At 43.1% G+C, this 16,166-nt stretch overlaps 1 protein-coding gene across 3 annotated transcripts in view; it reads left to right on the top strand.

Moving 5' to 3' along the window:
• FLT3 (fms related receptor tyrosine kinase 3) overlaps positions 1–16,166 on the top strand; it is a 120,084-nt gene that overhangs the window by 30,611 nt on the left and 73,307 nt on the right. The window contains exon 1 of one of the 3 annotated variants that reach the window (XM_072719888.1): positions 11,769–12,302. The exons of the other annotated variants lie outside the window; for them this stretch is intronic. Coding sequence (XP_072575989.1) covers positions 12,260–12,302 — 43 coding nt within the window. The 5' untranslated portion in view covers positions 11,769–12,259. Of the gene's footprint in view, positions 1–11,768; positions 12,303–16,166 lie in introns of those variants that run through there. 3 annotated transcript variants of the gene reach the window in all.

The following is a 16,166-nucleotide window of genomic DNA, read 5'->3' as shown; positions in this document are numbered from 1 at the left end:
AGACTGGCCTGTGAAGTATTCTGGAATGTGTACCCAGGCTCTCACCTCCTGATGCCAAATTTATAACCTGTGACCCTAACTGTATATCACAGCCAGACCGAGCTTCTCTTAGAGAAGTAAACTTGCAATGCTAGGAAGGTATAAAAATAAAATTTTAAATGGTACCAAAAAATGATGCTAAATAATGCTTAATATTTTTGTACAGGTATTATAATGTTTGTAATCATTGTTACAGTTACTATATTTTCTTCATGATTTGAGATACTTGACATGTTTAAGAGAACCTGACACATTAGATTTATGTTTTTAAGCCAAATGCTTGGAAATACTTGACTAAGTTTATAATCAATATTTAAGGGAATCCAATTATTAAACCTACAAGTTTCCCCTTATTATTCATGCAAATACTCCTTAAATGCTGAGGAAGTTAGATTAGACTTAATTAGGTAAAGAAGAATAGATTTCCTAAATGTGCAATTGTTTAGAAATTTGGTAAATCTTAAAAAATAAGAATCCTACTTTTATAAAAGATTTTAAGTAATCTCTACACCCAATGTGGGGTTTGAACTAACAACTCCTAGGTTGTCATATGCTCCACTAACTGAACTAGTCAGGTGCCCCAAGATGATCCTATTTTTAAAAATATTTTTTTAAAAATCCATGTATACAAAGGTGCCTGGCTGGCTCATTCAGTAGAGCATGTGATTGTTGATCTCGGGGTCATGAGTTGGTTGTTTGGTTTTTTTAAAGATCTTACTTACTTATTTGACAGAGAAAGAGAGAGAGAGAGAGAGAGCGCACAGCAGAGGTTTCTGCAGGCAGAGGGAGTGGGAGAAGTAGACTGCCCACTGAGCAGGGAGCTCCACGTGGGGCTCTATCCCAGGACCCTGGGATCATGACCTGAACCGAAGGCAGACACTTTAACCCGCTGAGCCATCCAGGTGCCCCCTCAGAGTCATGAGTCTTGGCCTCACATTGGGGGTGGAGTTCACTTAATAAAAAAAAAAAAATCTATACATACATGCATAGAGAAAAATATGGATGGACTAATATCAAATTGTTATTACTAGTTAATATTTGTGTTTGACTATTTACTTTGCACTGTCTTTTTGCCTTGAACATGTATACTGCTTCTAGAAATTCAGAATATTCTTTTCAAAAGAGAAAAAAATAAAAAGAGGCAATGGTATGGGAGAAGCAATGGAGAGCTAGAAGAATGTCCACATTCCAGGCTTCATCATATATGAAACTGGGGGAAATAAATAGCATTTGAGAGAGCCAACAGAGGAAGTAGTTTTCCTGGGGGGAGCCAAGTTTCCAGGTCCAGAGGAGGAGAGAATATTTTGCAGAGAACTGACTACACTTTTTTCTCTGTGACTCTGTTATGCATGTTTCCATCAAACCCTAATCACACTTTGGTGCAAGTGTGGGTTTTGCGGCAGGGGTTTAAAAGACTTTATTTTTAAGTAATCTCTACATCCAAAATGGGGCCCAAACTTTCAACCCCAAGATCAAGTTGCCTGCTCTACCAATTGAGCCAGCCAGGGGTACCTGAGTCAAGTATTTTTTTATATGACTGTCAACCCATATTAGATTGCATGCCTCTTGGGGCATCTGGGTAGCTCAGTTGATTAAGCATCTGCCTTTGGCTTAAGTCATGATCTCAGGATCCTGGGATCAAACCCCACGTCGGGCTCCCGGCTCAGTGGGGAGTCTGCTTCTCCCTCTCCCTTTGCTTGCTGCTCCTCTACTTGTGCTCTCTCTCAAATAAATAAAATATATTTTTTTAATTGCATGCCTCTTTAAATGTAGGAATTGTCTTCTTCACCTATGTAACCCCAGTGCTTAGCACATAGATGGCATTTAATAAATATTGCTTGAAAGAGGGAATGAAGAATAACTTTTCATTTCTTTTCTTGCCTCTGCTTGAAAATGTAGGCTCTGGTTGAAAACTCCCTATCCAAAAAACCTATCTGTTCTAAAATAGCTCCTTGCCAGTTTGCCACAGTAATTGAAATTCCCCACATTGAAGTAAACTTTTTAGTTAAAGCATTGTCTCCAAAGGCCCTGCTCTTGAACTCTATCCATTCACAAGGACTGACAAAATGATCATGGTTGTCGAAACTGAGTGATGAATGCATGTATCATTACATTGTTACCTCTACTTTTATGTATATTTGAAAATGTCTGTATTGGGGTGGCTTGATGGTTGAGCATCTACCTTTGGCTCAGGGCATGATCCTGGGGTTCTGGGATCCAGTTCCTCATTGGATCTTCGCAGGGAGTCTGCTTCTCCCTCTGCCTATGTCTCTGCCTCTCTCGAGGTCTGTCATGAATTAATAAATAAAATCTTTTTTTAAAAGTATGTATTAAAAAATGTCTTAGAAGCATGTCAAAAAATTCAACAAGTCATGCATCAAATATTTAATGATTTATGAGAGTATACTGTAGGCCAGTCACTGTGTTAGACTCTAGTAATACATGTGTGAATAAAAGAGGTGTCGGTGGGCTGTAAGAGTGGAACAAACATCCAATGCAACATACAGATGAGAGAAAGGAGAGGATATACCTAGCTCACAGTTGGGGTGCAGTCGTAGGCTGACAGAGTGGACCAGGACAGATTTACAAGGCAGACCAGAAGGGATGGGGGAAAATGGTGAGAAGGGTGAGGAGGTCATTCCAGACAGGAACAGTATCAAAGATTAAGACATGGAAAGCAGGTAGAACTTGTGAGTTTGGAATTCTAGTTCACTATGACTCTAACTTCAGGTAAATATGGAGGAGTGGCAGGAATAAAAATAGTCCGGGTACAGGCTAAGCTGCTGTTACAAAGAGACGCCAAGATACGTGGATTAACTACAAGCAAAGTTGATTTCTCTCAAGTAGCAGTCAGAGGTATGTGGGTAGTCCAGGCTTTCAGGGTTGCTCATTTGAGTCTTCACCATACCCTAGGATGTTGTCCTTGTCTGCATCATCAAAACAGAAAGACTGTCATGCTCACGTTCCTGCTCAAGGAAAAGAGAAAGCAGACATGGAAGGCAAGAAATTTCTTTTAAAAAACAATTTGTTTTGAAATAATTTCAAATCTACAGGAAAACTGTTTAACTCAGGGATGCCTGGGTGGCTCAGTCAGTTAAGCATCTGCCTTTAGCTCAGGTCATGATCCCAGGGGCCTGAGATAGAGTCCCACGTCAGGCTTCCTGCTCAGCAGGGAATCCGCTTCTCCTCTGCCTGCCAATCCCCCTGCTTGTACACTCTTTTTCTCCTTGTCAAATAAATAAATAAAAATCTTTTAAAAAGAAAGAGAGAGAGAAAATTTCTAACCAATAAAAGGAATTAATTGCTGTATCTTCTTCACCTAGATTCTCCAATTAACATTTTGTTGCATTTATTCTCTTGTATTCATGCTCTATTTATGTAAGCATATAGGAAGAGGCATGTCCCTAAACACTCTGATTTCTGTTTTCCCCACACAAAGTCACTCTCCTCTATAAGTAGGATACAAACCCTTCAAGTCAGAAAGTCAACATTAGTACATAGTTCACGGATGTCATTCAGATTTTGTCTCCAACTATGTCTCTCTCCCCTTTTGGTCCAGGATCCTATTCAAGAATATGTGCTACATTTTGTTGTTCTATTTCTTGCAGACTCTTTAGTTGTGGAACAGTTCCTTAATTTTTGTGTCCTCGACAGTTAAGAGTACAGGCCTTTCATTACTCAGAATGACCCTCAACTTTGGTCTGTCTCATGTTTCCTCATTCAGACTTGGTAATGGATTCTTGGAAGGAATACCACAGAAATGACGCTCGTCATTCTCCTTGGAGAATCCCATCAAGAGATATTCCATGTTGACCCATCCTGTAAGTGATGGTCACCTTGATCACCTGGCTGAGTTGGGACATACTAGGTTTCTTTACTCTGGAGCTATCCTTTGTCCACTTTGTAATTGATTAGTATTTTGTAAGGAGATGTTCTGAGACTGCACCAATATTCCATTCTTTATATAATGACATGTGGCATCATCCAGGCTTTACTGAAACAAAGTGTTGTGATCCGATTGTGTTTTAGAGAATCTCAATGAGAAGAGGGCAGTGATGGTGGTTGTGGGGTAACTGTGATCATCTAGGCAGGATCATGTGAAGACTGAGGATAGGAAAGAGTAGAAAGGATGGAGGGAACATATTAAAAGATATTTAGGTTACAGCTCCCAATCTAGACCTGATGATGAACTGAATGTGGAGATTTAAAAGAAGAGGTTAATAAAAGGGTAAATAGTGACCGGGATAGTGTACTTCAGAGGGAGCACATTTGGGGTTTTTTGAGAATGGGTGTGTAGGGACGCCTGGGTGGCTCAGTGGTTGAGTGCCTGCCTTCAGCTCGGGGCATGATCCTGGGGTCCTGGGATGGAGTCCCACATTGGGCTCCCTGCAGAGAGCCTGCTTCTCCTTCTGTCTATGTCTCTGCCTCTCTTCTGTGTCTCTCATGAATAAATAATTAAAATTTAAAAAAAAAAAGAAAGAAAAGGACTGTGTAGTATAAACAGTATAAACTGAAGATACAGACCTTGGAATCTTTGGTGTCAAGATGGTGCTGGGAGTAGATGAGTCACTGGGAAGGCTGGAGGAGGGAAGAGAAGGGATTTAGCTCAGGGGAATGGCAGTGTTTGGAGGAGGGAAAGAGGTGGTAGACCAGCAAAGATTGAGAAGGTATGATCGGAGAGGTGGGAGGATAACCAGGAGAGGATGGTTGCAGTTAATAGACATTAGCAGATTAGCTGCCTACTGCCTAAGAGAAGACTGAAGGAATAAAACAGGAGACTTCACAGCTGTGCACTGAATTGGAGGTGGGGGGAACAGGGAGTAGGAAAATGTAAATCTGAAAGTCCCCCATGGTCAAGGAGCAGCACGCATACCCTAAATGAACAGGTTTGTGTAGGAAGAATATGAAACCTATAGCTAATAATTCCCTTTTCCTCCATCAGCTTCTTGGTCCTGAGCGGACTGGCTCTATTCTTAATCCTCTATAGGCCCTAAGAGTATTTCTTGTCTTGCCTTCTTGTCTTCTCTCCCTACTCACCAGCCAGGCCTACGGAGCAAGAGAAAATATTACCACTTCTATTATCTTGTCACCAAACACAAATACATTTTAATTTTTAAGTGTTTTACTTTAAGAAACTACAAGAGAAATAAAGGGAACAAAATGAATAAAAGTCACAGGAACTCTGAAAAAATAGTACTAGAGTGGTTTTTTTGTTAGTTACTGTTTTCCTTAAGGTGTAAATGGCTCTAGGACTGCTCTCCACCCCCTTCTCTGAGGATGCTTGGAGACACCTGCGGTAGTTTCCATAGTTAGCTTGGGTCCCCAAATCAAATGATTCCTTTTTTAAATGCAAGGTTATTTCTCCTGCTGGCTCTTGGCAAGCATACAACTTTCAGTTTCTTTCTTCTTTTTTTTTGTTTTTTTGTTTAAAAAACATTTATTGAGATATAAATCACATGACACCCAAGTCACTCATTCAAAATGTATAATTCAGTGGTTTCAGTGTATTCACAGAGTTGGGCAACAATCACCACAATGTATATGAAGAAAATTTTATGACCCCAAAAAGAAACCTCAGACCCATTAGCAGTCACTCCCCGTTTGCACCCTCGTTTCCCCCAGCCTCGTGAAACCACTACTCTACTTTCTATCTCTACTGATTTGCCTATACTGGACAGTTCCTGTAAATGGAATTATATCATACGTAGTCTTTTCTGACTGACTTCTTTCACTTAGTATAATGCTGTTAAGGTAACATGTTGTACCATCTACCGTTCCTTTTCATGGCCAAATAATATTCCATTGAATGGATACACCACATTTTGTTTTACTATTCATCAGTTGATGGACATTTGGGTTGTTTTCACTTTCTGGCTACTATGAATAAAGTCACTAAGAACATTCATGTATGCATGTTTGTGTGGACATATGTTTTTTTTTTTAACATTTTATTTATTTATTCATGAGAGACAGAGAGGCAGAGACATAGGCAAAGGAGCAGCAGGCTCCCTGTTGGGAGCCTGATGCGGGACTCAATCCCAGGACCCTGGGATCATGACCTGAGCCGAAGACAGATGCTCAACCACTGAGCCACCCAGGCACCCCTGGACATATGTTTTCATTTCTCTTGGGTATGTACCTAGGAGTGAAATTGCTGGGTCATAAGGTAACTATATGTTTAACCTTGTGAGAAACTGTCAGAATATTTCCCAGGGCAGCTGCACCATATGACATGCCTAACCGGGAGTGTAGGAGGATTCTGATTTCTCTAGATCTTCAGACACTTACTTGTCTTTTTGATTCTCACCTTTTTTTTGATCCGTGCTTTCTGCTTTTCTCTGTAGATGGGGTATAGGCCCCAACTAAACTGCCCTTCTATGTTTTACCAGCCCTGTGGACTTTGCAGCCCTGTGGATAGGAAAAGCCAGTTCTCTTTCAGTGTCTAAAACTCCACTCCTACGCTTTGAGCCAATCTGCACTGGCCTGGCATACCTAGCTTCACCGTTCCTGAAGTCCCCTTCCTCAGCTCCCTAGGAGAGAGGGGGCTAGGATGCTGTCCTACCTTCCCCCACCAATGAATCTCCTTCCATCCCTTGCTCCCAAAGGCTGTGGTTCTTCAAAGTCCTTTCTCCTTTCCTGAATACCAAAGATAGCAGAGTCCCTTGTAATTTTCCTTGAAATGTAAATGGGCCCAAGTCCCCCTTCTCCCAGACCCACTCTTTTCTATTCCATTTGTCTGAAGTATGTTAAATAGCTGGATGTTGACTTTCTTGATTTGCTAAAACTCTCCACTTTCCCTTACATTTTCTTTTTAGTTCCATTATTTTATATGCTGCTGGTAATTGAATCCATGCTGTTCCCCTTGAGCCCAATATTGCTTAGCAGAGTATCAACTTCCAAGATTTTAGAATCCAACTTATATTATGAATTTTTGGCTTTGCTATACAGTGATCAGAGAATACAACTTTGCTTTTGAGGTTTATTTATGAGACCTGGTATATGATCAAGATTTTTATAATGCCAAAGAAGTCCAAAAAGGAGATATTTTCTCTGTTTGTAGGATGTAAATATCTTGTTAATTATATTGTTCGAGTCTTCTACGTCCTTAGTAGTTTCTGACACTTAGAGGTGGGCCACAGAGTCATTACAACAGATGCCACCATCTTCAGTTCTTATCTTCTTTTCATAAAGAAAAAGACCCCTTCCTTTGGCCTCTGGAATTACTCATCTCTCCCTGCTCCAGAGTTTATGCTCTTAATAGACGTCTTTAGAGTAGGAATAATGATACTTAACTATGGGATTGCTATTAGAATTAAATAAAATAACAGTTGTAAAGTGATTAGTACAGTGTTTGGCAATTAGACAGAGACACGATAGTTAAAAGCAGAGCTATGGATTAAAGCCATTCTGAATTCCAGTAGCCTTATATTAGCTGACAGACCTTGGGTATGCCGCCTAACAGATCTGAGCCTTGGATTTCTTTTTTCGTTTGTTTTAAAGATTTTATTTTTAATTAATCTCCATACCCACTGTGGGGCTCAGACTCATCACCCTAGGATCAAGAGTCACATGCTCTACCAACTGAGCTAGTCAGATTTCTGAGCCTCAGATTTCTAATTGGAGAAACTGGTTCCATAGCACTCCTAAGGCCATAAGTCAGAGATAACCAGTTTGCATTTTGGTGTACCACCTTCCATGCATTTTGGTATATACATAATTTTTAAAAACATAATACATGTTTTCATCTTGTTGCATCCTTTCCTTTTTTTAAGTCTTACTCACTTATTTATTTATTTATTTATAGCATGAGCCGGTGGGGGCTACAGGGTGAGGCGTGGAGCAGATGGAGAGAGAGAAACTCAAGCAGGCTCCCTGCTAAGCCTGGAGCCCAATCCAGAGCTAGATCCCACAACCCTGAGATCACAACCCCAGACAAAACCAAGAGTCAGATAGATGCTCAACTGACTGAGCCACGCAGGTGCCCCAATTTTTTATCCTTTCTAATGGAACTCTTTAGAGGAATAATTTTTAATGCCTCTTGTTTTTGTGTTAAAATGAGTTAAATATAACTCAGTCTATTTCTTTGTAAAAACAAAATATTAAATCCCAATCTGTTTAATGTAATAATTGATAACTAAGCTGTGGAAGAATCATATGGATTAATTTCTAGGTACTGATTTTGTTTTTTTTTGTTTTTTGTTTTTTGTTTTTTTTTTTTTTAATTTCTAGGTACTGATTTTGAAACCTATGTATTATGGGTGGAATTTTCCCTCCCCTTCTTCCCTAAAAAGATACTTTGGATTCCTTAATCCCTGTACTTCAGATCACACCCTTATAGGAAGATAGGGTCAGTTACCCTATCTTCTGAGGTACTCATGTTACCCTATCTGAGGTACTCATGTTGCACTGTGGTCTTTCTGGTGGGCTTGAATCCCAAATGACTGGTGTCCTCATAAGAAGGGGTAATTTGAACACAGAGCAGACAGACACAAACAAACACACATAGGGAAATGCCATGTGAAGATGAAGAAAGAGACCGAGGTGATGGAGCAGAAGCCAAGGAATGTCAAAGATTGCCAGCAAACCAGGAGAAACTTGGAGTGAGGCATGGGACAGATTCTCCTACAGAGCTCTCAGAGGGAACCAACTCTTACCTAACATCAATATTGAATTTCTAGCTTCCAGAACCATGAGACAATAAATTTCTCTTATTGAAGCCACTCAGTTTGTGGTACCTTGTTACAGCAGCCTTAACCAACTAAGGCATTATCTGCTGCCAAGAATTCTAAGGAGATGATTATTTTGAACTCATCTTAGACATAAACAGAGAACTGTCAGTTATCACACAATCCTGCCATGGGAGTCTGTGGTTCACCTGTGTGCCACCAAGTTAGCATCTTGAAAATAGTTTCCAGGGTTGTGCTATAGTTCATCTCATTTAGGTGGGTAGTAAAATGATAGTAAAGAGCAGCTGGTGATGTCTAAGGGAGGACAGTTATCTTTTACACTTTCCAGATGACTTAACTACCCCATTATTTCTAAATCTGCCCCCCCAATCTTTTTATTACAGAAAATTTCTAAGAAAAATAGAATGAGGCAGCCAGGATGCCTGGGTGGCTCAGTGGTTGAGCATCTGCCTTCGGCTCAGGATGTGATCCTGGGGTCCTGGGATTGGGTCCCACGTAGGGCTCCCTGCAGGGAGCCTGCTTCTCCCTCTGCTGATGTCTCTGCCTCTCTCTGTGTGTCTCTCATGAATAAATAAAATCTTAAAAAAAATAGAATGAGCTTATTTAAGTATTGCTGAGGTTCAATATTAGCTATATATAGTCAATTTTAATTTCCCCACTCAAACCCTCCCACATCAAATTATTTTGAAGACCATCTCAGACTTTATATCAGTTTCATTGAGATTGAATTGACATGACATATAGTTCACCTCTTTCATGTACAACTCAATGGTTTTTAGTATATTTACAGAATTGTACAACCATCAAGCACCACAATCTAATTTTAGGACATTTTCATCATCCTCAAAGAATCTCTGTACTCATTAGCTGTCCTTCTCTATTCTTCTCTTCAGCTCCCCATTTTATCTGTAAATATTTCCTGTGCATATCCAGAAAGGTGGGAACTATTTTTAAAATACATAACAATATTATCACATGTAAGCTTTTTTAAACAATAATTATTCAATATCAAAGAAAATTTTGGTCACATTTTCTTGACTATTCTATATTTTCAGTTTGCTTGAATTAGGATCCAAATAAAGTCCTTACATTACACATTGCAATTGCTTGATATATCTGTTAGTTTTCTTTTCATCTATAGGTTCTGTCTCCAATTTTATTTTTCTTTACACAATTTTTTTTGAAGAAAATAATTTATCTGTTCTATAAAGTTTGCTAGGGTCTGGGATTTTCTGATTGTATCCTAGTGCCCTTTTTTGCCATGTTCCACCATCCCACATATTTCCTATCTTTGGTGACCACTAGTTCTCTGTACTTAAGAGTCTTTTTTGTTTGTTTGTTTGTTTCTTTGTTTGCTTATTTTGTTTCTTAAATTCCACATATGAGTGAAATCATATGGCATTTTTCTTTCTCTACCTATTTCACTCATTTTTAGCTAATATCCTCCCGTCTTACCACTTCTCACAGAGATTTCTGCCTTGTGCCCAAGATTCTTTGAAGAAGCATCATATCTTCACAATTTTGTGTTCTTGAACCCAACTCCACCCAAGATGATATTCTGCAAACGTGTAATCATCAGTTTCTTTTAAAGCTTGCGGTAATCAAGCTATAAATAAAAGCTAAGGCATTCGATCTTGGCAGTTAAAAGGCTTAAGAGCCCATTTCCCCCCCCCTAATTTTACTAGCCTGCTTCATTGCCTTTATCTTTTCATATCTCATACCTTTCATGCCTCTTCTTCTAATTTTGTGTTGGACCCAAAGTAGAAACTTAACATTAAAAAAAAATCTTTGTGACAAAATGCACAGAGATGATATTGGCCATCTTAACCATTTTTAAGTGTACAGTCCAGTAGCATTAAATACATGCACGTGGTTGTGCAACCAATCTCCAAAAGCCTTTCATCTTACAAAACTGAAACTCTGTACCCATTAAACACCAACTCTCCATCCTTGCCCCCTCCCCATGGCAATCACCATTCTATTTCCTGTCTCTATGAATTTGACTATTCTAGGTACCTCAGGTAGGTAGAACCATGCAGTCTTTGGCTTTTTGTGACTGGCTTATTTCACTTAGCATGCCCTCAAGGTTCATCCATGTTGTAGCATGTGTTAGAATTTCCTTATTTTTTTTTAAGTCTGAATAATAGTTCATTTTATGTATATACCACATTTTGTTTGTCCATTCATCTACCGATGGGTATCCGGGTCGCTTCCACCTTTTGGCTATTGTGAATAACACTGCTATAGTGTACAAATATCCCTCCATGACCCTCTTTCAATTCTTTTGAATATATACCCAGAAGTGGAACTGCTGGATCATATGGTAATTCTATTTTTAATTTTTTCAGACACTGCCATACTGTTTTCCACAGTGGCTGCACCATGGTAGATGCTTTTGTTTCTGTCCTACCCTATGGGGTACAAATTATTGTGCTATAGACTACAGCTAAGAAAAAGGATTGTAAGACCGAAAATGTACACTGCACTGCCAATTATCATGTTTTATCAGAAAATTATTTACATAATTAAAAGCACAGAATTCCTAGAATTGGAATTCGCCTTGCAAACCATTTGGTTCCCTCCGCTCATCTACAGGTGAGTAAACGGGGACTGTGAGAGGGCCAGCGGCTTGTGAAGGTCAAAGAGCCAGTCAAGGGTAGACTCAGAGCTGGCATCCAGGGCTTTCCAAGCTTCGACTTACTGCAAAGACAATAATTTTCAACCTGAGCTATATATGCGATGAAGAACAAGAATTATGGAACGGATGACTCCAAACGTCCTCTGGGATGCAGTCTCTGTGTGTTCTGCTTTTGTTTCTCTGGCTGGTTTCTCGCCTCCCTAACTGCCGTGGCTGACATGGAAACCCAGCCGGCTTTCCTCGTTGCCGCTACTGGCTGACTGGGTCCTGGGCATCCTTGGCCATGGAGGGGAAGACAAAGAAAGCCGGTCGGCAACGGGGACCCACCGCGCTCGGAACGCGCCCCTCGGCTCTTCCGCGCGCTCCCCGGGGCTGCCCGCCTGCGCCGCGGATTTAGCTGCCGTCCCCGGGCCTCGGAGACCCCCGCGCGCGGGGAGCGCGGCTTCTGGCCCTCGGCTGTCCCCGGGCTCTGGCATCCAAACGCGAGGGTTCAGGGGCTCCCGGGGGCAGGGCTGCTCTCGCTGCGCCTCCTCTCCAGCCGGAGCGGCCGAGCCCGAGCCACCTCCCCGGCCGAACGGCGCCCCATCTCCCCCGTCACAGGCGGGGAGCCCCGGGCGCCGCGGGGCGCGGGCTGCGGACCACGACGGGCACGTGGGCTCGGCCGCAGCGCTGCGCCAGGCACCGGCTCCCCGGCTCGGCCCAACCTCTCGGCTCCCGCCTCGGCCCCAGCCGTGGGGAGAGGGATCCTCCCCCCTTCCACTTTGCACCAGTCCGAGGGAATTTGCGGTCGGTGACGCGCATCCTTAAGCGAGCCACCTGCAGCGCGGGGCGCGCCGCTCTGGGCGGCATCTCAGGGCTGGGCCGGCGCGGCCTGGGACCCCGGGCTCCGGAGGCCATGCCGGCGTGGGCGCGCCGCGGCGGCCGGCTGCCGCTGCTCGGTAAGGCCCCGCACGCCCGCTCGCAGCCCCCGCGGGCCCCGGCGCGGCCCTCGCCCCCACCCCGCGCGCCGCCCCGGGGCGCGCGCCTCCCGGTCCCCGCCGCCTCGCTCCTCCCCGCGCCGGCTCTCCCCGCTGCCGCGCCCCTCCCCTCTTTCGCGCCCTCCTGGCTCGCCCGCCGCGAACTTGCCCGCGGCCCTCGCCCGCCCACCCCACGGCGTCCTCGCTCTTTCTGAGCGGCCGCTCTGGCCGGGCCCGCGTCCCGAACGGCGGCCCGGACTCCGCGGGTGGGCTCCCGACGCGCCGGCCGGGGCGGGGGCGGGGGCGGGGGCGGGGGCCGGGGCCGCAGCCGGGGCCGCAGCCGGGGCCGCGCCCGCCGCCTTGCCCCCGCCTTGCCCCCCGCCTTGCCCCCGCCTTGCCCCCCGCCTTGCCCCCCGCGCCCGCGCCGCCGCCCGCTCGGGCCCCGCGCTGGGTGCTGGGCGGTCCGCCCGAGGCCGCGGCCCCGAGGGGGCCCCAGGGGACTCCGGACCGCTTCGGGACCGGCCCCGGAGACCCGAGACTCCCGGGTGGCGTCTTGGACCCTTCTTTTGAGGTTCTGATCTATGGAAGGAACTTTAAGGGGCAGATGCGCCCGCGTTTTCCCCCAGAGCTAGTCACCCCAAATAACGACCCCCCGCCCCCGCCGAATTTCGGGGGGATCATGGATAGCTACTTTGGAAATGTTATGCAAACAGGATTTACATACGAAAATACTAGCTGCCCCCTCTTCCTATACTCGGTTTCTATCCTGGCATTAAACCCCAAGGCGGTTTTCAAGGACTCAGCTGACTGTTCCCAAATAATCTACTGGATGGCACAGTTGGCAATGAGGGGGGAAAAAATCCCCTTTAGATCCAGCTCATCGATTTGGAAAGATAAGAGGGTTGATTCGTTTTTAGGGTGAAGGAGACGTTTGTGGGAGCCGGAGGAGCCTGGGAGCCTTGGGTCCCTGTCTAGTCCTGCAGCCTTGGGACCCGCACTCACTGCCCCCGCCCCGGCGTCCTCCGGGGTCTCCGTCCAGGGAGGGGGTGCCCTGCTCTATCTCCGCCAGCTCCAAAATTCCAGCATTCTAACTTGAAGTCTCTGTGGTGCATGGAGAAACTCTTCATTATAGACGTGCAGGAATTATTTCCAATAGCTTCTGCTAAAAATGGTTCAGAATTAGAGAATAGGAAATGAAACATAAGGGGGGAAAGAGTGGGAAAACAGACATTTTGCGTTTCTTAAACATTTATCTTTGCTAATTGGTAAATATGTACATTTGAAATATATCGTACAATATGCTTTTCAGTCTATTAATACAAAAAGCTGGCTCTCTGTTAGGTATGACATTAAGTAGTAAGTGAATTTTTCAATAGCATACAGAGGCTTACAAAGATTTGTGCTTGCAACTATATTTAACCTGCACTGAATTCCTTTATATTTAGGAACAATCTCAGAAATCTCTACATCTCTTTCCAGATTTTTCTAAATGAGGTATAATTTGCATACAGCAAATATGCACCCATCTTAACAGTACAATTCCATTAGTTTTTATAAGTGTATGCACACACCTAACCTTGGATATAGAAAGAGCAGTTCTAACCCCCACGTACTCCCAGGCAATATCCCCCAAAGGTAGCCACCATTTAGACTTTTAATACCATCCCTTTGCCTGTTTTTGAACTTCATGTAAACCAAGTCATCCCATATACTCTTTCATGTCCAGCTTCTTTTACTCAACATTATGATTAAGAGTTTCAGCCTTGTTCTCAGTAGCAATGTTTTTTTTTAATTTGCTGAGTGCTATTCCTAAATATGAATATACTATACAATTTGTTTATCCATTCTGTTGTTGAAGAACATTTAGGTTTTTTCCAATTTTGTATAATTAGGAATGACACTGCTGTGAACAGTATTTTACAAGTTTCTGGTGGACATAAACACTCATCTCTCTTAGGATTATTCCCACCAGTTGAATTCCCAGATCATAAGGAAAGGCGTATTAAGTCAGTTTTGGTAGATACTGTCAGTTTTCCAAAGCAGCCCTATGGATTTACATTCCCTCTGGCAACTTATGGGAGTTCCAGTTCCTCACATCTTTGCCAATTAGCTGATATTATAGATTTTCTTGAACAAAGGAGCAGAAAGTGAGAAACCTAAAATGAGGACTTCAAAATATTTAAAAGCTTTCAGTTCCTTAAATTGTAAGATATGATCCCCCCATTTCCCTTACATTGTAAGTTCTAGCTCTTGTGAATGATAGTGAAGCTTTCTAAGTAGGATTTAAAGAATGGAAATGTGTTCTTGATCTTAACTGCATTATGTGCTAATAAAGGAGAAGGGGAGATTTCAATATTTAAATAAGCATGATGCTATCTCCTTTTTCATGTCAGAAAATTCATAGTCAGAACCTTGAATGACACATTTTATTGTCATCCTTTGGCCTCAGTTGGCTTTTCTTGCTTTATTTGCCTTCTTGTGAACTGCTAGCCTGGGGGGGGGGGGGGGAGGGAGATTCAAGAGGAGGTGGAGGGAAGGGATGCTAGGCAACCATACTTTTGGATTAGATGGGACACCAGCCCAGGTGGCCTGATGTCCAGGTCCACCTTTGATCTAAAAGTCTAGTTCTAATTGTTGCTGTCATAGAAGTTTAGACTGGCTGTTCATTTCTTCTTAGGTACTTCACATCAACCCATAGTCGATTATCCCTGAGGTTGAGTTGTGAGCTCTTTGCCTTCCATTAAAGAGCGGCTCTACTTTTTATAACTAAAAAGGCACTTTCGGGAACCCTTAGTTATTAATCAAGATTTTGTCACTGTTTTTGAATTTTCTGGTTGTGTAACTGCAAAACAATCAGATATTAAATGTGGTTGGGGCTCCTGGGTGGCTCAGTGGTTGAGTGTCTGCCTTTGGCTCAGGGCGTGATCCCAGAGTCCCAGGATCAAGTCCCGCATCGGGCTCCTTGCATGGAGCCTGCTTCTCCTTCCTCTACCTATGTCTCTGCCTCTCTTTGTCTATGTCATAAATAAATAAATAAATAAATAAATAAATAAATAAATAAATATTTAAAGGATATTAAATGTAGAGGAGGAAGACTTGATTTATGTTCCAGAGAGGATTTCAGATAAGAAAAGTTGAAGAGATAGGGCAGCCCCGGTTGGCTTAGGCTTAGCCGTTTGGTGCAGCCTTCGGCCTGGGGCGTGATCCTGGAGACCGGGGATGGAGTCCCACATCGGGGTCCCTTTATGGAGCTGCTTCTCCCTCTGTCTCTCTCTCTCTCTTTCTCTCTCTCTCTCTCTCTCTCTGTGTCTCTAATAAATAAATAAAATCTTAAAAAAAATGTTGAAGAGGAAGCATGCATGAGAAAGAAAAACGTTTGTTACCTGATAAAATTTTATTGAACCTATATTTCTGTACTGGGGAGGAGGGGTACAAGGATGAAAGAGACTGAGGATGAGTGAATTTAGATATAATAGCTAATTCTGTTCTCTTTAAGAAACACATGGTGGATGCCTCTCCCCAAGAAATGTACAAAGCTGACTTTCAGTTAGTAAAACTTTCCAACACAGTTGCTACAGACACTAAGTATCTATAGTTGAAAAATAGTATGATTCAATGAAGGAAGCTTCAACCAGGTCACAATGGGAATCCTAGGGTTTTTTATCCCCTAAAACTACTTTAACGTATATAGACTGTACTTAATGGTTGTGGGAAAGAAGCCGTCCTTCCATTGAGACTAAAACAAATGGACTGGCCATCTCTTAGGTCTTGGGAAGAAGACATTTTCTAAATGGTTCTTTGAAGAAAGCTTATCGACCTCTCTTTAGTCCCAGAGAGCATCTCTGC

This window comes from Vulpes vulpes, chromosome 9 (genome assembly GCF_048418805.1).
Source record: "Vulpes vulpes isolate BD-2025 chromosome 9, VulVul3, whole genome shotgun sequence".
Classification (NCBI taxonomy): domain Eukaryota; kingdom Metazoa; phylum Chordata; class Mammalia; order Carnivora; family Canidae; genus Vulpes; species Vulpes vulpes.
The sequence above is the reverse complement of the archived record's forward strand: the minus strand, read 5'-3'. Positions and strand labels throughout refer to the sequence as shown.